The sequence below is a fragment of the Dendroctonus ponderosae genome, unplaced genomic scaffold (genome assembly GCF_020466585.1).
Source record: "Dendroctonus ponderosae isolate FM_Combo_2020 unplaced genomic scaffold, Dpon_F_20191213v2 Dpon_F_20191213_1, whole genome shotgun sequence".
NCBI classification, from domain to species: Eukaryota; Metazoa; Arthropoda; class Insecta; order Coleoptera; family Curculionidae; genus Dendroctonus; species Dendroctonus ponderosae.
Window position 1 is genome coordinate 21257039 of NW_026017110.1, and position 20681 is coordinate 21277719.

The 20681-nt window shown below is 32.7% G+C and overlaps 1 protein-coding gene, 1 long non-coding RNA gene and 1 other non-coding gene across 4 annotated transcripts in view; all 3 read left to right on the plus strand.

Annotated features, from left to right (window-relative positions):
* The window catches only part of LOC109535439 (homeobox protein abdominal-B), a 94601-nt gene extending 88851 nt beyond the window's left edge, over positions 1-5750 (plus strand). For both annotated transcript variants that reach the window (XM_048667613.1, XM_048667612.1), the window contains exon 6: positions 1862-5750. In XM_048667613.1, the coding sequence (XP_048523570.1) occupies positions 1862-2259 (398 nt within the window). In that variant the 3' untranslated portion in view covers positions 2260-5750. The remainder of the gene's footprint in view (positions 1-1861) is intronic.
* Positions 5751-7766: 2016 nt separating this feature from the next.
* Positions 7767-7840, plus strand: Trnai-aau. The gene has a single exon. It is a non-coding gene; the product is annotated as a tRNA-Ile (tRNA).
* Positions 7841-14710: 6870 nt separating this feature from the next.
* Positions 14711-20681, plus strand: part of LOC125505850 — a 171940-nt gene continuing 165969 nt past the window's right edge. The window contains exon 1 of the long non-coding RNA XR_007282476.1: positions 14711-14781. This is a non-coding gene — a long non-coding RNA (uncharacterized LOC125505850). The remainder of the gene's footprint in view (positions 14782-20681) is intronic.

Sequence of the window (20681 nt, forward strand, 5' to 3'; positions counted from 1 at the left end):
TTCTTTTAGTTATTATACTACTTATCTCACTTGCCTACGGCTCCCCGACTTGATCTTAGGGACTTGTGCGTTCAATGTTGCCGTCTAGAAGCAGTTATCTCAAATATTTCCTGGACTTCTGTACTATCGACTAAGCCGAATTATTCACGGTATTCGACGGTAACGACTTTAAAATACTCGATTCACTGCCGTTATAATTCAATGAAGGTCTTTAACATACTAACATTCTTAACGCAGACACTGTTGTCCCCTCAAAAACAGACTTATTTAAATCTGCAATTTATACTTTCACAAGTATTATATTAATTTATGCCAGAATGTTTCTTGCGTTTCTTCATTGAATTGGACAGTGGGACTTAATAGATCAGAAATTGTTGGCAACATCGCTATAAGCAGTTGAGATTTTGAGAGACAAAACAGCGAACGTCCGTTTAACGATCGCATATCCGAATATCTCCATTCTGCGTGACGTCAGAAATCAAGATCATATGACCTGGCTACAGCTGATCATCCCTTGTCACGCATTTTAGGGTCGCTTCGGCATTTAGATAACGCCATAAAAAAACTGAAATTAACACGTGATGAAATGCTCCGTAAAAGATCGGTGTCGTTGAACTGGAATAAATACATATACATTTTGAAGTGTTCCGATGGTTTATTCAAAAATCTTAAGCCGCTAATTTCAGCTACCTGTGAAAAAATAAATTAAATTTAATGTTCAACAACACGGCTTTTCTGCGTAAATTCTATATTAAAACGTTTTTTGTCAGATTTGACTAAGGCTAGTGGTTTTGACCAAACCTTTTAATTGCGTTTTTCAATTTTTTCAAATTCTTTACGACATGACAAGCTATAGTTTTCTTCGTTATTCGTTTTGATTATTATGTCCTTACATTTTATATTGCATTTTCTGACTGCACGATTTTTTCATTTCTTATTTTTTTGCAAATGTAGGGTATTTTTCCTTTGAATTATATATTCAGTTGTTGATTGGATCGATTGTATAGTTTTCTTTTCATGGCTCTTTTTCAGCCGAAATAGATCCGCAACCTGGCACATCTTGACCATCTTCCATCATATCAAAATCAATATTTGGGTTTCAATTCTGCAAGGTAGAAGTGATGTTGTTTCAATGCAATAAAAATAATTGAATTTAATGTTTGTCTGATTTAAATTGAAATTTTGATATAATTTGTAGTAGGTATAAATGTTTCAATACATTTTGAATTGAAATTGTTTCGGCATTCCTGGTTACTAATGGCCTATTAATTTTACGTTAAATATGTGCTAACTTGTGCAGTTTGCTCTAAAATAATAGATATTGCAAACTAAACTTTTCTTTACTACGCTTCTGCGGGCTACCAAAAAACATTTTCTATATGTCTATTCATTCTCTCTTTGCATCTGGCATAACATTTGCATGTGGTTAACCTGACAATTTTATAATGCAAATTACCTAATATATTGCGAATGAAACTAATATTCTTTCTCCATACTTAACCACTATTCAGTAGGTTAATTTGCGCTCAGCACACTCCGAGAAATGCACTAGTCAACGTATGCATTTTGCGAAAGTTATCTCGAATCCAACTGAGTTGAGAAACGATTATTTAATATACAAGCCCTCAGATCTTCAAGATTTTATCCCAGCAGGATATTTGATTCAGAGTAGCTTCCGAACAAGTGAATAAGAAAATTTAATTAATTGGCAGATTTTGTTGGATTCTCAGGGTTGCCTTCATATAAGAGGCAAGTTTCCTGTAAGCATTTAAGTGAACAAGGGAAGTATTTTCCTAGACATGCATTCCAGTATAAATGCTTTGCACTTGAATAGTACAAATTTGTTTTTCTTTATTTCTAGGTTCCTTGGGTACAATGGGAGTGAGCGTTGCTTGTGGAGGTGGCGGCAACTCTCTAGAATGGACGGGACAAGTCACTGCTCGGAAAAAGCGTAAGCCATATTCAAAGTACCAAACCTTGGAGCTGGAAAAAGAGTTTCTTTTCAATGCCTACGTTTCGAAACAAAAAAGGTGGGAATTGGCACGAAATTTAAATCTCACAGAAAGACAAGTTAAAATTTGGTTTCAAAACCGACGAATGAAGAACAAGAAAAACACCCAACGTCAGGCGTCCCAACAACAAAATAATAATAATACGGCAACGAATAACCAAAACCATCATCACCATCCAGCCCATTTGCCGCACCACGTGGTTAATCACCACGTTTCGGCCAACGGCGCTTTAAAACATCATCAGTGACCTATGGGGTTTTCGGGGGTTGTGTTGGGCAATTCACATGGATTGACTAGTTAAACACCCTTTATTGTCATCGTGTGAGTTGGAATAGACTAGGAGGGTGTTTCATTGCAAATGCTTACAATCCTCGAAACTTTGAAAATAATTTTAAGTTCTTTGCAGTGCCAAAGAATACTTACATTCTCCGCTGTTATTAGGATTTTCGTTCAGTATATGTTCTGTCTGTTCGTACTTTTTTGGAAATTATTTATTTGCTGTTTCACATGGTTTCTCTGCTGAACGGTGACGTAAGTTTTACCGTCCAATATAAAATATTTAGGTACTTTCTTCTAGGTAAGCTATTTGATAACAATGTTAAACACATTTCTCTATTTGTTTGTTTTTTCTATTACCACTTTCAAAGGCTTAAATTTTTTGTGAATTATTCCTTTTCTCGAGCAGGATTGAAATATTAATTATTCAATCTTGGTATAGCGAAACCACATTACCTTCAGTTGTTTTACATAAATGGGTGTTTAATGGCTGTTAAATTGATAATGTCTACCGTTTATAATTACAGGTAAATAAATCAAATAAGTGGACATTTACACCCAACAAACATTTATATTTTCCAATTACCGATAGTTATGCAGAGCTGAATATCCTTGTCTAACTTGACTAATTATGAATGTAATTTTTTATGGGTTTCTCATTTGCTGGTCTATACATTTTTTGCATTTTAACCTATTTGCCAGTTTATCTATTGCCAACTAAGTTGCTTTCTCAATGTTCAGTTCCGTATGTGCAATAAAAAGGTGTGTGAAACCACACCAAATTCAAAGGACCAATAAAATCAGAAAAAAATCGTCTAATTCAAGTAAGCTTTCCAAAAAAGTATGAGGGCAGAGAAACATTTTGGCAGGGCTTGTGCAAATAGTATAGTTGGTGCAGAGCACAAAATTTTCCAGTTTACATTAACGTATTTTCATAGGCTTTAGATAGTTTATTCATTATGAATGAATGCGAATTTCAAAACAAACTTATATTAAGTTTTATGATATTCTTTACTTATTATTTAACTGTTGATTTTAAGGCGCGTTGGTAGTATTTTGATTGGATTTTGATAAATATCATAATAAAACAATCTAAGCAAACAATTAAGGTGCTTCATAGTGATTCCCCTGAAAACAACGACAATACTGTTAAATTGTTTTAAATTCTCGTGCAATTTTTTTGTACTTACTTTTTTCTATCGTGCTCTCTGATTTTATTATCTTATGGTGATTATTTAATTGGGTTTTCATGGATCTGGGGAAAAAGTGAAATTGGAACTTATCGCTTTCACCACCCATACAATTCAGTAGTTAAACGGGAAACTACTCAACTTAAATTAAATCGAGAATCAGCTCTGAGCTTCAGTACTTGCAGTTAAAAAAATTAAAGCTTGATCGAATTATTAAATAGATTATTTCCCCTTATCAAATCGAATTCAAATCTAGGAAGGAAGTGTTGATGAAAATGTATAGCTAAAATGTATTCAGATTCTAATCTTTTGGTTTCAATCTATATTGTCTGACGTGGGGTTATGAAATTGTTCCACGAAATACTGAGAAAAATATCTTAAATATTGGGTTCTATGACACAAACGCAAGTGTGAAATGTTACTTAGCATTCAACAAAGCGCAGCTTTAGCATTTTGTTAGTGTTAATAAAATGTCACTAATTTGGCGCCTGCCTAAAAAGGGTTTACATCATACGAAGAAGTTGCATCTTATTTGGAATTTTTTTATCTGCAGTATTTGTTGGTTAGATTAAATCAGATGTGAAAAGTTCTTACCAATTGATGCTTTCAGTTTTTCCACTTGATTCTCTGTAGATTATCTAATTAGGTTTTTCAAAAATTTTTGTTTAATGATTTATGTCTGTTATTTTTCTTAATCAGTACTGTGCTGACTTAGTTTAGGGAACATAAAGAGGAAATCATATTTAAATAGTTTTCTCCTGAAACAACACTTAGCTTTAGGAATTTGTATATACGACTGTCTTTTTGTCTTTAGATGTTAACTGGTATGTTGAGATGTAATCAGTGTTGCCTATTTAGCCTAAATGTATAGTAAATTATTAAAGGTATAGAGCGCTAAAATAATATTCGCCATATTTTCTGTGTTACTTAAGTTGTTTCTGCCCTTTTGTCAAAATATTTGTACATACGACTTATTAGGTACCTACCTGTATATCTGTAGCTTTTCGTATACGATTTCAGCAAAAAATTATGGGAAACCAGAGACATAAAGTTGCAATATGTAGCATAGTTGCTCTATTATAATTTCTTCGATTTTTCTCCGAAATACAGATTGGCTGAATTTGGATTTTTATATATCGTTTACACGTAATGTCTATGCAAAATCAATTGAGCCTAAATCAATGCAGGCAGTCGGCCCAGTGCAAAGACGTGGTCAAATTAATTGGCTTATGGCATATACCTACTCGATCATTTTTGTTATTAGCTTGTTATTGTTTCCTAATATGGTGACCCATAATATTTTCATATCGTTCGATAATTGGTATAGTTATTGTACCGCTTGGTGTTTTGCCAATAAAATTGCTGTAATATATCTGAGAAAACTTCTCTAGAAACCCGAATTTTATTGTAACTATAAACTTACTAACCTATCCATATTATAAGAATTCTTCGGCGAAGAAATTTTTGGGAAAGTTGGCAACGTTTTCTGAGAAGCAACGTAAAAAATAACATATTTTTATACCAATACGCTGTTATGGCATTGGTCTAGACCTATGTTGTCACATATTTCGTAATTTTAAGATGCTCACTTCCCCAATTTCAAATTAGATAAACCAAAATGTAAATATTTATATTAAGCATTTTAAACAGTGACGTGTATGAAAATTTTTAAACTATGTTTATTATTGTTTTAAAATTACAATTGAGTACTATGAAGTGGCAATGATCTCTTTTGGTTGATATGAGTCTTTATGAGTAGTTATGTTTAGATATATAATAGATAATTTTTATGTTGCTATAGGTTATATAAGTTCCATTAGGCGGAATCGGCTGTTTAAAAAAATGAATTAAAAACTATAGCTGAGTTAAGCCTTTAATTCACTCATGTGTATTAGTAGATATTTTGGAGAAGTTTCAACAAAAATCATTTAAGAATTGTCATACTTGGAGTTCAATCGACATTATGAAATAATTAACAACAAATAAAAATATTTTTACATCTGCTTCTTTCTATGTTAATTTGGGTCACCAAAAAAATTCTCAAGTCAATATTTGTTTTTGTAATAGCTGTTTGATTGTGCAAAATATCCCTTCACGCATTTACTAAGTAACCTATAGCATCATAGTATACGCTGTTGCAAACATCCCACTTTTTTGTTGGTACCAAAATTTACCTAACAAATTATTCCCATGTGTTTTCAACATTCAGTTGTGTTCATAAAGCAAATTGTTGTGTTTATGTATGTATCGTATACACGAAATTGATGATACATCTCTGTATTTTATTTCCCAACTAATTGATTTCTTTGGATGATCGGCTATTGGTTTTTGACTTTTGTTATACTTGCAATACCAAACTAAAGTGAACGTCGTTTTATTCAACATTTGCCTTGGTGTATTTATAAGGTTTTTTCCTGAGACAGATCGGTTTCAAATATTTTCGACTTCAACCAATTCGATCAGTCAGCATAAAGTTCCAAAGTTCATCAAAGAAGTTCCGATGGTAAAGGCGATTTCAACATAATGACGAAAACGGCCTTAACATTGCTCACCGTTCTTGTGCTCCTGATATCTCGGGGTCGTTCGCATGCGTTTCGTTTCATTCCGACCGATAACACTGAAGTTATCGTTTCCTTCTTTCTGCCTCTCGAGTTTGCGTTCCTGGTAGAAAAAATGTTATTTGTTTTGAAGAAAAGGGTGGAGAATAATGAATATCATATCAGAAAAGAGCGAATCGAATGATATTCTTATCCTATCTACATTAATTAATCCACACCCAGCAGGTATTATTTTGGAAAAACCTCTCAGTTTCTAGCAGTTGTTATTAATCACATAAATGAATGAATCAGAACGTAGGCAGCCAAGGAAAGTAGTGTTGACTTGAGTTGTGAGAGGAATTCTATAGCTATTGCAGTTAAAACAGATAAAAAATATGTTCTTTCTGATTGATTAGTGCTGCTTACTCTGATATGTATTTTATTTAATTTATAAACACATATAAACTTGTGTGTTTACTATTCTGATTATCAAAAATTAAAACTTATTAATAGTTAAATGCAATCCTCAACCAATTCTAGAACAAGTAGGCTTGACAGAAGAACTGAAAAAATCAAGAAAGTACTTCTCGTATACCTACATTAGTTTTGGTTTCATGCATATACAATGCGAAGTTCATTTCTTGTCGATTTCTCAGATTCAGTTTTTACTGTCGTCTTTTCTTATTTGTTTCGTCTTACGTCTATAGGTATAATAGATACAGGTAAGGAAATAACTTATTATTATTATAATTATTATTGCGGAAATAAGGCTTTTAGTCAGAATTCGTTTTTTATTTGCAGAGTTTCTATAATATGAAAAAATTCACATTCAGAGTAATCAGATAAGTTCTTTAGTGTTGCGGCGGATTCATTTTTTTACATAGAATTTGGAATAAGAATGTGAGGAAATTATGTCTTTTTAAAAGACAAAAATTTTTGAAGCCAAATACCCAAGAAACCCAGTTTGTGAAAAAATAATAGTAATCAACATAAATTCACATCACAAAAATTTTTTTGTCATCACATTTTAGGCATTTTCGAGAAAAACTGTCCGGTATACAATGATGAACTTGAATAGGTAGATCTTTTCACTGTTAAAGTAATGTTTAAAACACAATAACTAACTACAATGATAGGCAGGGGCGGATCCAGCTTTCGAGTTCACCTAATGATGAACTGAAAGAACTAATCGGTATGCGATTTAGAAAACAACAGCGAGCAGCAATGATTTATTTAAAATAAAGAACGTGATGAAGTATTCTTCGTCCAGCAACCCGAAATGTTTAAATAGAAAAAAAATGTAAGAATTTATACGCAAAAGCAACGGACTTTACGGTATTTTCTATTTATAGATATGCCCTCCTTCGGGATTTAATTTTTTCAATAGGAAGACACTCTTAGGAGAAAGTTATTGTTCAAGATTTTTCAATACTTTTTCTACCAAACCACTGTTCCATATTCATCGGATGATTCATTCATAGGAAACTTTTCGTTTGAGACGTACGAATTCTAATTTTTTGGTGATTTTAATTTAAATTACACTTGCCATCCAATATATTGGTGCAGATGGTTTATGTTATTAGCTGTTCAAACAAAGATTACTACATAACGATTTTTGCATATGATTCAGTAGTAACTTCTGATCATAAAGTTCTGGCACGTCGTAATCGCTGTGATTCAAAATATACCAATATTAAAATATTGCTTACTAAATCTGAGTAAATACTGGCAAGTATTCAAGCGTGTACATCGGCCCATTAGCTCAGTTGGTTAGAGCGTCGTGCTAATAACGCGAAGGTCGCGGGTTCGATCCCCTCATGGGCCAGAACTTTTTCCTCTTTTGCAAATTACGTTTTTTTCATTTTTTTGTTTGTTGAGTCAGTTAGGAGATAAAGCTAGCATTGGAAATTTTCAAACAAAACTCTAGGTATTCGACGGTTGTTCCTATTTATACCGCTATTAACTAAGGTATTGAGCTCGAATATTTTTGCGGTTACACTAGAAATAATTTTTTCACATTTTTTGTTATTTGTGTGTAGTCGTTTAATGGGGCTTTGGTCTGTTTTTTGGCATCTTACTTATTCGGGTCACCACAGGTTGCTCCACACGCACATCTTTATTAGTGGTTGGGGAGAAGAAAGTGTTAAGAGTGTAGACGAGTAGGTATATTTGATTCCAAAATTTGGTAATTTGACAGAAAAATATCTAAGGTAGTCCTAATCGATCAAGTACAAACGAAAATACGCAAATTAAAAGTTGAAAAAATACAGGGTGATTCAAAATTGGCATAATTACTTTTAAGAGGTTATAGGGGCTGACTTACAGAGCACGAGAAAAATATTTAAAAATATTTGATAGAAAAAAAGATATCAGCTATTGAAAATCGAATTACTAGTTACGAATGTTTAATTACGAAAACTTTCTTAAGAAGTATTATTTTGAAATGGTCCCATGTTTGATTGGTATTGATAATTAGAAACAGTGAATACCTACATTTGGCGAATTAAGTTGAATTTACCTTTTACCCCAACCGATTTAATGGTCTCTTTCTGTGTTTTTCTGTGATTACTTGAGCTTTTGATTGCGAAATTGCGAAAAGTGCAAACGACCACTGGCGGCTAAATTATAAACTATACTCAATGAGTAACAGTTGACATTTATTTTGTATATGTTAGGCCATGGACATCGTTTACATGTCACTCGACACGAGAATTTGTTTACCCTTTGCAGCGCCCCATTGGTAGACGAATCTGCGATTTTATGTAAGTAATGTTAAGGCCCAGATTACCTTGAAAAACATTGTTGCCATCCTTCCGATATACTTTTTTGCAAATATCTCAGTTTTTGATAAGAATTGCCGTTTTATACTATTTTTTTCTGTACCTACTCGTGACACCCTGAAGATATCTATAGTCAGAATACAGATTCTTTAATTGTACCTAATTTAAAAGTTGGAAGTTATGCGTTAGGTTATTCAATTATTAAATCGGTTGGGGTAAAAGTTAAATTCAACTTAATTCACTAAATGTAGGTATTCACTGTTTCTAATTATCAATACCAATCAAACATGGGACCATTTCAAAATAATACTTTTTTTGTAATATTTTTTTCAATTTCTTGACTCATTATTTACCTAAAACTCCATCTGTGTTTATTAGAATGAATCTCTATAAAAACGATCACACTATCGTTGACAAACGAAGTGAAAACTCATAAAAACTCAATAAATTGTGTCGTTCATTGCCACATTTAAAGTGTAAAACAGTTTAACGGTATTTTTCTATTTTCTTCTTAATCTTCTATCTGGGTTCTTCTTGGACCTATTTTTTTACCATTTAATTTCAATAACGCTCAACTAAACTCATGTTTATTAATACCTGCTGCATATAAGTATGTAAGCAGGTCTTCAAACATTTATTATTCGCTACGCATATTTTCACTTCCCAATAGGTACACTACGATGATCTCGAGTTGTGTTTAGACCATACTTTGTCATTAATACAAACGGGTCCCACTAATCCATTAACGAACATTTTGTTTTGCTGGGGAAACCAAACGCCGTTTGCATTATGCATGAAGAAAATGAAGACATTATCCCTGATTTTTCTAGTCTGTCCATTTCATTAGTCTCGCCGGACATGTTCTTGATGTCGTCGAACCTATTAATGATTAATTTATGAGATTAATGATCGAGGGCGTACTAAGAGAATATTTGAAATCGCTTTTTCAAAAATTATATCGAATACTCTCTGCAAAAAAATCTACGTTTCATGATTTTTATTTTACAATATTATTAATAATAATATTATAATTATTTAGTTTCGGCTGATCAGAAATTTTTCAGCAACATTTCCCATTGACAATATTTATAATTTAAAACCCCCATTAAACGTACATTTAAATCCACAGAGAGAGAAGCATAAATTTAGAGTACAACATTTTTCTTTCAAAATATATCTCTAGATAGTTCGCAACATTCACTGTGTATTAAACATTCGGACGACAAAAAATGCAACTTATGTGTCATAATGTTGAGAAAAATTAATACAAAAAGTAAATCCTGAATCCTTTTCCAACGATACGACCGACGATCTAAGATTGCTGAAGCTACACTAGCATTTGCTATTTAAATCACAATAAAGTATCTAATAGAAATTTGCTTCAGGTGAATTCCAGACACAGTTTTTATTAGAGGAAAACTACGCAATAAACCTGTTCATGCTTTCAGAACGATGTCTGATTTGCAGTAGCATCAACTTTATTTTTTTATACATCATGTCACAAAGAGAAAATAATGTCTTAAAAGCGGCTCATAAACACGAATAGACCTATTTGGGGCTGTTTTCATATCATATAGAATATATGATAAATAATTCGCGATTCGTCATTTTTCGTTCTATAAATAAGCTGAGCTGAGAACCCTCACCGATCAATTTATAAAAATGTAATTGATTTTTGCATAGGTTTCACATTTTGTTACAGTTATTATAAGTTGAGGAATGTGTCAATTTTTACCCCAAAAAAGTTATTAAGTTGACGTCTTTTATCAATAGTTACGTACATAAAAATTCTTTTTTTGGTTGAAATGTTAATTGATGTTTAATTTATTGGGAGATTTATTAATAAGACAACAATCATATTAGCCATTAAATATACCACTGCTAATCGGAATTGTTATAAATTTAATTTAAATATTAAAAAAGTTCTAGAAAATGAAAATGAAAGTTATTTAGCTCATTAGAAGGGATGTTGTTTTTTTAAATTACGTTCTTCCTGTTAAATAGTCATGATTCGTTCAGCAGGTGTTTATGGGTGAAATCCGGTTTTATTTGTTCTCCCTATTTTTGCTGCTGATTAAAGTAAAAACCTGCTTTTTTGTGTATTGATAGAAATATGTGTAGGGTCTGTTTTTTGCAAATGAACGATCCGAGCGGCCGCAGAAATTGTGTTAAAATTGTGAAACGCGGACGGAAAGCGGGAAAGTATGTTAACAAATTACGGGAAAACCGCCTAAGATAGGCACTAAAATGAAACAAATTGTTTCTAATGGTCCTGTACTACTCTCTAGTGCTACACATCATGCGTAACTTTTAAGGTATTTACATAATTTTCTTTGTCCTCAGGTATATTGTTATGCAAATATAATCCGCAATTATTTCTTCGTTAATTAAACAGTCTAGAAGTGTAATCCAAGTGCTTGCTGAAATTCAGGTATGTTACAAGTTGCACTGAAATATATTTCATGTCTAGAATTTATTCCATTTTTCACATTAACTATTGTAGTTCTTAAAAATATTTTGCTCAGTTGATGAGCAATTGTGATCATATTCGAGTTATAGGTGCATACAAGGTGTGATAAATATTAAAAAATGAAAATAGGGTATTGACATTTATAATTAGTAAATCATTTAAACTTCAATATCCAAGTAATGCTGTCGGTTCACATTATTTTAATAAAAACGTGAGCCTACTAATATGAAAGCAATTTTCTGTTGTTCACATTGCGACTCTTGATATTTCAAAAATACTTCGTTTTTTTTACTATACAGAGTGTCCCGGAATATGTGGACATGTTATCGGATATTTGGAATTCGGAAACAAGTTTCCATAAAAAAATTGCCAGAGGGCCCCCTACGGACATACAGGCCTCTAAAAGAGCAACCTGAGAATCGAAATCTATTTTAAATCACTTTTAGAATACTTTCATGCAATGAATGCAATTCATAACTTTTTCAAACAATGAACAATACATCATTGCTCTTAAAAAAGCCACATGAAAACATTTTTAGCATTTCGGTTTGCCAGTGACTAGATTGACCACTATTGTGGGGTAATAGATTTATTAGAGACTGATTAACTATAATGTGAATCGTGAGCTAAAGGAAAATAGTATTTTCTTTCGGTATCTACCTACTTTCAAAAGAATAGCGCTTCAAGTTAATGTACTAATCTTTCATTGCCAATCACCTGATTAACATTAAAATTTATGATTATTATTGACTTATTTATTTTGAAGAAGTTTTCTGAAGTTTTCTGTCATTCTTACGATTCAAACTGAACTGAAAATTGTGCTATTAAATCAGTTTTGGAAGCGTTTAGCGTTTGCATCAGTTTGACACAAAAGAGTGTATCTCACATGCAGGTGCAATTTTCGCAGTTCGTAGACCTCACCCTCTGTCCCAAATTTCGAATTTTCTTCACAACCTTTGTTACAAAATTATACCTTTATTTTAAAGCATGCTTTAAAAGTTGCCCTAATAAGAGGTAGACATCGACATTTTTTCTTTGAAACCGACAGAATTCTTTTTTGGAAAAATCAGAGCCGATGGTTGAATAATGAAGCAAGTGAGTGGAATAATGAATTCAAAATCTGTTTAACCCCATTTAATAAAGTTCTCCGCCCTGCAGACAAAAATGTCATGTTAATTCGCGCTATAGCTGCACCGGTAGGGGTAAGAGGGGTTCCCGACGCTCCATGGGGACGTTTACGATTTATGAGCGAGACCAGGCTTGCTTTTCCGATGTTGCTAATGGGTTAGAAAGAGATGCCCAATAACCGATCCATCCGGATATTAGAAGAGTTCGAAACCAAAACGTGCGACGTTGTCACGTGCTCGATTAGATTTCAACTTTTTTTCGGAAAGTATTATTATTCAGTTTCTTCTGCCCAACACAGACTTTATTTTGACTGAATTGGTAGCGTTTTTACTGGATGTTTTCTGGATAATTTCTCTTGAGCCTTCTTGCAGTTTTGTCGTTGCATTTCTGCATGTTTGAAGAGTGACAGTAAAAATGATCTCATTATCTTCAAAGATCTATTTTCCAATTTTACCATTATTACCTTATTTACAGTTTTATCAGTAGTCACGAACGAGACTGGTTTTCGTCTTGCAAAAAAAGCACAGATCAATATCAAGACTATGTATAAAAGAACAAGATCTTGTTTTGCAAGTCCAAGATTTTTGCAAATGATAATTCGATATTGATCGGCATTAAATTTGTTGTCGTAGCCCTTAATCATGACAAGAAAGTTGCACTGTTTTGAACGCGCAATATACCAACGATTCACTTTAAAAACAAACACATAAAATAAGAAACTACAGCTTTGAATTAGACATAGATAAAACAGGGCTCAATATATGTATTTCAGCTCGAATTGACTCCAGGTCTTTTCCCATCTATTCTAGATAGCTTCAATCGGAGGATAGTTATCGAGGGTACGCTTATTTTTATGCTAACATTTATTAACTTTCACATTGAAATTGTGGTATGCCCAAGTATTAAAAGGTAAATGTTTTTCATGCACATTAAACGTCTCAAATCCTTGAAATGTGAACCATTAGAAGGTTCAAAATCGTCTAACTTTTTTCTTGCAACTTGAAACCGCAAGTTGTAAACGATTACCTGAAACTGTTGAACAGTTTACAATTTTCACTTAAATGATAATCTTTTTCCGTATCTCTTGCGAAAGTCCTAAAATAAGTCGGTGCTCTGTAAACAGTAATATCAAACATTCTCTGCCAAGAATTATTAGTTTTTATTGTTAATTATGTTACGCTTGTCCTCATATTTGCCTAAGGTACTTACTCTGCAGTTAAGATTTTATAAGCCGTATTAAAATATCTACACCTTAAATCAAGCCTGTCACAAGAATACATAAAACATAGATACTATTAAAGACGTGCAGAACAGACCGTTGTTTTGTTAGCAAGATCAAGACCAGTACTCAAAACAAAAAGCAGTGTGCAAAAACAAAACCAAAAGCAGGTCCATGCAAGTCTTGGACTTGTTTTTGGTCTTGGACTTGTTTTGCTCACCATTAATCACCAGAACTATTCACTATCTTTACTTACAAAACTGAACCATTTCCTTCTTGTACGTGACTAAGAGGCATCAAATGTTTTCTATTCCATTCGCCCATCACTTTGACAGGAAGGGGTTGACACCATCAATTTTTGATCAATTTAATTCCTAGAAGATTTCGTTTCACCGACAGATTTTTCATGTCTTGCTCAATGTTTTCATTTGGCTGTAAAAAAACCTCTAGCAGCAGTATCTATATTTCCATATGTAACTTTTCCATCCTTGGATAACTTTTTTAGTCCATTGGTTGAACCAGCGCATTTTAATTGAATGTTGGGACAATTACTTGGATGACAGGAAATTATTAAACATGCGGAACTGCATCTTTTTGTTCAAGGGTTCATCACATGCTCTCAACTAGAATATTTGCTTTGGCTTTGGAGTACAATTTTTACTATCATAGGCGATTCGGAATATCCATCCTGGACCGAAATCAGTTTCTAGGTCTCTACTTGATATTTCCAATATAGAATGTACTAAGAGCAGCTTGCGTTTTTTTGGCCTAGATGTTTCATGTGATTGAAACCAATTAATTCAAGGTACTGATGTGGTTCTGAAGTCGATTTTTTACTCATTTGAATATTTCCGTTATGAAAGAATAACCGTTCATCAACTGAGGCAAAACGGCAACACCGAAAGCGATGCGAGGGTTTCGCAAAGTATGTCCTAAAAGTTTTACAATCGCCGACTGTGCGGCGTTGTGCCGTTGCTTGATGGCCTATCTTCCAATGTGGATGGCGGCCATAACGCCAAGATGTATACGGCTGCGCTGGGCCCCTCCTATATATGCTATATGCAATCCGCATGCCACATACCTAAAGGTACGAAAAGAGTGCAGGGTGATGTTGTGTGTGACAGTCATTAGTCGTGTTCGACACCCGACATGGGCCATCATCCCATAAGGTAGGCAACCTAACGCAGATTCACCTAAATTAGTAGGTTGTTGCTGTGCCGGCCGGCTCCACACTGACCATGTGTTGTTTTGCATGCGTTCTCATTGTTGCCGCGGCCTCGACTATCATTGGTCGGGCATCATCAAGATAATTCTCCGCATGGAGCCATATATCATGTTTCCCTGACAGCTTATATTCCACCAGAATTATTATCATTAGCGCATTCATGCATTTCAATAATTTTAATTGGTCTGTTGACCTTTTAATGCACACATCGGATTAAATGCACTTCTGACTTTATTGCACAAATAACATAGGAAAACACGACAGACAGGCATACTATTCGTCTAATTGAAATTAAAATTGCAGGGAAGGTAATCTTATTACAGCGACCCCTGGAAATCTAATAAACGCATGCGCCGACTGTGTTACAGTTCCTGATACAACCGAAAAATGCACATTTTGAAACTCTGCTTTATCCTGCCACAGGTTAGAATGAAATTTACTTGAGGTAGAGCTAATGTCAATGTGTCCCCAAAACAAGTACCACTTCAAAATATATATTAATTTCTGGCGATACCTCCAAATCTACCAAAGTGAATGGAAGCAATGCACACCTTTAAGAACCTAAATATTGATTTAATATGCCCACCTAATCAAAATTTAGTCTACGGGTGTTTCCATCCTGACATCTTACTTGTAGGTGCCAAATTGTATGTCGGTATCCGTAATGACTTTTTGAAAACGGATAAAACGCAATTGTCCTACCTAAAAAAAATTCTTAATTTTCTTTCTATTCTCAAACAATACAATTTAATTCTTAACTTGCTTTGAGAAGTTCTTGAAAATGAAGACAAAAACTTGGATATCTAAAATAGGTACCTAATGATCTGAATTAACTGTCCAATATTATTCAACTAATAAATATAAAAATTTGATTTCTTATAATTACGGTGAGATGAAATGACAAATGGTAACACACCCATTTTATTAAATTATTCTTGTTTATTTCTTCATAAGCATTCTTTAAGTTCTCATTTACCACTTCTTCTTTTTGCAGCTTCGCATTATGGACAAAACCCTAATAATTAAATATGGGTATTTTTTCAAAAATATTTCCCCGAACTGAAACAGCGAAAGATTATAATAATTTAGTTGGAAAGCTCTTGAAAACTGGGATTTCTTCACTTTTAAGTCAATATGTCTAAACAACACTGTCTCTAACAGAAAAATCGCGTTTTTCCTAACGTTTTTTAAACTTAATCTTTAAACTCGTCGACTGTCTTTGGGCTCACTTCTGTAGCTTGCAAAATCTAGATGATTTTTTTTAGATGTACAAACAAAGGAACAATGTAGGAACAAAGTAGTAAAATGTTTTTCTTTACCAAATTATTTTTAACCAGCGAATGTTTCTTATTATACAGAAATTCAAACTCCTCCACAGCTTCGAATCAAAGTTTCGGTCAGTGATTTTCAAAACATTTTTTCGCCTAACCTCACCACGAAATCTAAATACAATTTTTGGCGATCGCGTCGGTAATTGGAATGTAATTTATCTTACACACTGCGCATGCCTAATCAGAATAACGCCTAACGCATAAGATACAAGTTGGCAACTTTCTTAAGCCTTATTCTTTAAGCGTTAGGCAATATTCGGTTCGTAAACACCTCTATGGACTGATGCGCAACGAACTTTTAAGATACGCGTTAATCGTTAAGCGTTATTCCTTACTCTCTTGTATAAAGCGACCATAACTACTTTTGATCGGCGAGGTTTTAAGGACATATTCCACGTCCAAATACAAATTCGTTTTTTTTCCAAAAGTATCAAAGGTCTTGAACGTCGCCGGTATGTATGTAAGTATGCTTTTCTAATAATGTTAATAATTAATGATTAATTAAATAAGTAATGCTGTTGGGTGTAGAATATGTCCTGAAAATCCTGCAGATTAAAATGGACCGTCCTGCATACAATCCAATACAATACCAACATTGATAAATAATTTTTATTTATATAAAATATGCAATTTTAATTTTGAGTAAATTACCTAAATAGTGGGCATGAGTAGTAAAACTACGATTTCTTTCACGGAGTCTCTATTATGTCCAATTTTCGTCTATCCAATAAGATGACTTCTACTGATGAATAGTAACAAGATTGGCTATCTTTTAAGTAGTCGTCTACAATCTAGTAAAAATAGGAAGAAAGTATTTCCCGCCAACGAAAAAAATGTTTTAATTCGAATGAATCTGCTTTTGGAAGATCCTTACCGTTTATTTTATTAATTTAGTGAAATATATATTAACACAATTCAAAACATATTGTTGAGGTGCTAGCTCCAACACTAATGTATGGCTGGGTAAGCTAGCCGTGGAGATTGTATTATTCACTTGTATTATTCAACTGTTTGTGTTCAAAGATTCTAATTTTTGTACACAAATATAAATTATATCTACATATTTTACAAGCTATGCTTCGACAAAATTTGTTTTATTTTGCTTGATACGTTGAACTGTTAAGTGCTCACTCAATTTTCATATGATATTCATTTATATAATTTTTTGACGACTTGTTTTCTCGGATATTCTAAAAATAAGTCAAATGCGAATTAACATACATTTCAAAAAATGCTACATGAGTAAAATTATTTGCTTTCTTCAAAAATTGCAGATGAGCCTACCTGGTTACTATCTACAGGGCCAAATGAATAACTGTCAAGTGATTTTCAGTTAAGTACTAATTAAGATAAATGAAAATCTTTCTATACAGAATCGGTACGTGCTGTCAACATATCACGGTTAAATGTAGTCACATCAATAATCGAAATTAACACTCGCCTGATAAAACAATATTTCAGTCAATTCTTAGTGTAAAGAGATTTGTACGTCTTTTGTTCTTTTTATCTCAAATTCCTCAATATAAAAATACTGGTTTGCGATCGTATCCATAGAGTTTCTATAGTAATTTGATGGATATGGTCGCAAACCAATATGGAATAGTGGAAAAGTTTCTCCTATTCTTCCACTTTCACTTTTCCACTATTCTTTATGTTGGGAACTGAAGACAAATCACAATGAATTATATACTACATTTACTTTTTAAAAAGTACATTCGAAAAAGCGTGTAGATGTTTATTCAAATATTTTGGAAGAATCCTGGCGCGATGTGAACCTGCTCAATCCACCGATATCATTTTAGGTTTCCAAATACTTTCAAGAACAAACAAATGTACCATCACCGAATCATGTTTTGTCTAAGCACAAAATTCGAACCTTCGCCTCTATAGAAAAAAGTTTTCAATGGGTTGAAGCTTTAGTTATAATCTTGATGTTGTTTTGGGAACACATACCGTTGGTCATAATACATGATCATTTTCTCCATGTCATTCTCAACCTCGTCGTCATCATTATTATTTATTTCTCATTTTTTGTTCGCATAAGTTTTGTACACCATCAAAAATAATGCCAGCGAGACAGTCTAGTTGACGATTAAGAGTCATATGAATAATTCAGTATTCCACTTAAGTTATAATATCTCTAATTGCTTAACTTTCTATAATAGTTAAATCATCAAATATAAAGTTCGTCAATGAGTAGAATGCAACATGTTGAGTCTACTCCTTATTATAAGCAAAATGACAAGTAAAACGAGTTCGGTTAGCATGAGCGGCATATCGAGATGCCAGGAAGGTATCCTACATTTATACCTCAGACCGGTTCTTTAATGATGCTGAAGACATCCACCTAGTTCTCCCTTAAATCGTTTCCATTTTATGTTTGCCGCATATTATCGATTCTTCGGTTAGTGAATGAACAACAAAAATACTGGAGCAAAGATCACTAATTTATTTGTATAGTTTTTTAAAATTGTTATTCTTGTTGGCGGATTTTAGCTAGCGCTTTACACGTACATTGTAATCGGCATCATTACGTGATAAAATGTTATGAAACATGTCAAGAGGAAGACAGGTGGGACTAGTATCTATAATATAAATGATTTTCAATTGAAGTTCATGTACACCCACAACACAATAATTCGGTATCTTCACTCAGTATTTATAAGAGCATAAAATTGTACTTGTGTTCTTTGCAGTATTTCATTATCGAATTATTACATTATTATAATCGTTACATAGTTATTCGAGCTTTTTGGGAGAGTGTGTTGTTTAAAAGCCGCATGAATTCGATTCAATGAGCAACTGAAAATAACTTAAACCGTTTCTGGAAAGTAAAATAATTTGAGGATTTTAACCAGAAAATAACGTCTCAGTTTCGGTTTTTTTTTTAATTTCGATTCCTCATACGAACAAAAAGTAGGTACCTATAAAATAAACGTTTAAAGCGCTGATTGAACAAATAATGCAAATTGTATCGAAAACACATTTATGGTCACAATTTTTCGAAGAAAAAGAATTGCCCACTGTGTATAATTTTCTGTATCAGAGTTTCTTTGTAATTTTTTCAATCCCTTCCTATATCTATTTAAAGCATATAGGAATATTACAAGCTATGAGAGACATTAGAGATATGTAAAATATTGGTGCACTTTGCCTAAACTTATGAGATAAATTGAATAATATTCTTTGCATCGATTGAATACATTCTTTTATTCAATGTAACTTATTCGTAAATATTCATTCCACTAGTGAATATTTCCGCTTTCTTATCTATTCAAATAAAAAATAACCCGAAATTGTAGAATAAAAATTAGTATTGCTCGCACGCTATTGCTCGGCGGTAGAAAACTTATAAACAGTTAAACGCAAGATCATTTTACGAAAAAAATTACTATACAAAAAATTAATTATTATACAAATGATGACTTACATTCGATGGATTAATACAAAACGCTTTATTATTTTGTTGTATATGTAGTTGATTCAACGTATTTTCAACGTAATTATTTCAATAGAAGAGAAAAAAACTTTTCAGTAAATTAATTCGAATATATTCAGGTCTGTAGATGTAGAGTGTACTACCAGTTCTTATAAGTTTTGCATATAATTTCTAGAATTTCCTCATAACGATTAATAATCGCTATTTCCCCAATTTATTGTTTTAATAAACGCCTCTCAATCTTGTTGAGATGAACTTTATTTCTTAGAAAGTTGACTTTGGAATATCAGTACATTTTGAATACTTTCGTCTGCAGAAAATCTCTAAAATGTAAGTAGTAAAACTAAAATTCAAGTTTGAAAACAAATATACAGTGTACCAATGGGTTCCCCCATATCAGCGACAATTGCAAACCTTGTTATGGAAAGCTTGACAAAAAACATAATAACAAGCCTAAATTATAAACCAACTTTATTTAAGCGCTATGTAGATGATTGCCTTATGTGTTTACCCAAAGATAGAGTTCAATATACCCTAGATAAATTCAACAATTTTCACGAGAGTATAAAATTTACAATAGAAAAGGATAAAAGTCAATCAATACATTTTTTAGACATGACGGTAAATTATGATAATTCAGGTGAAATAAAAACAAATTGGTATACAAAAGAAGTTTGGTCAGGAAGATATTTAAACCATAATTCATATGCACCCCAAAAATATAAAAAAGCGTAATAACTGCACTTACAGATAGAGCTATAAAATTATCACACCCAAATTACAGACAAGAAAATTTAAAAAAAAATCAGAAAAATATTACTTAAATTACTACCCAAAAAAATTTTCTGAACCAATAATAAAACGAAGAATTAACAAAATTTACAACTCAACTAAATATAACAATAATGAGGAACACAGAAACAATACATATATATCACTACCATATATTCCAGAAATCAATAGGAAAATTTCAAAAGTACTAAAGCCACACAACCTTACAATTGCGGAAAAAACAACTTATCAACTGAATGTTTCCCAAAACTGAAGTCGAAAACTGACAAAATGGATATACCA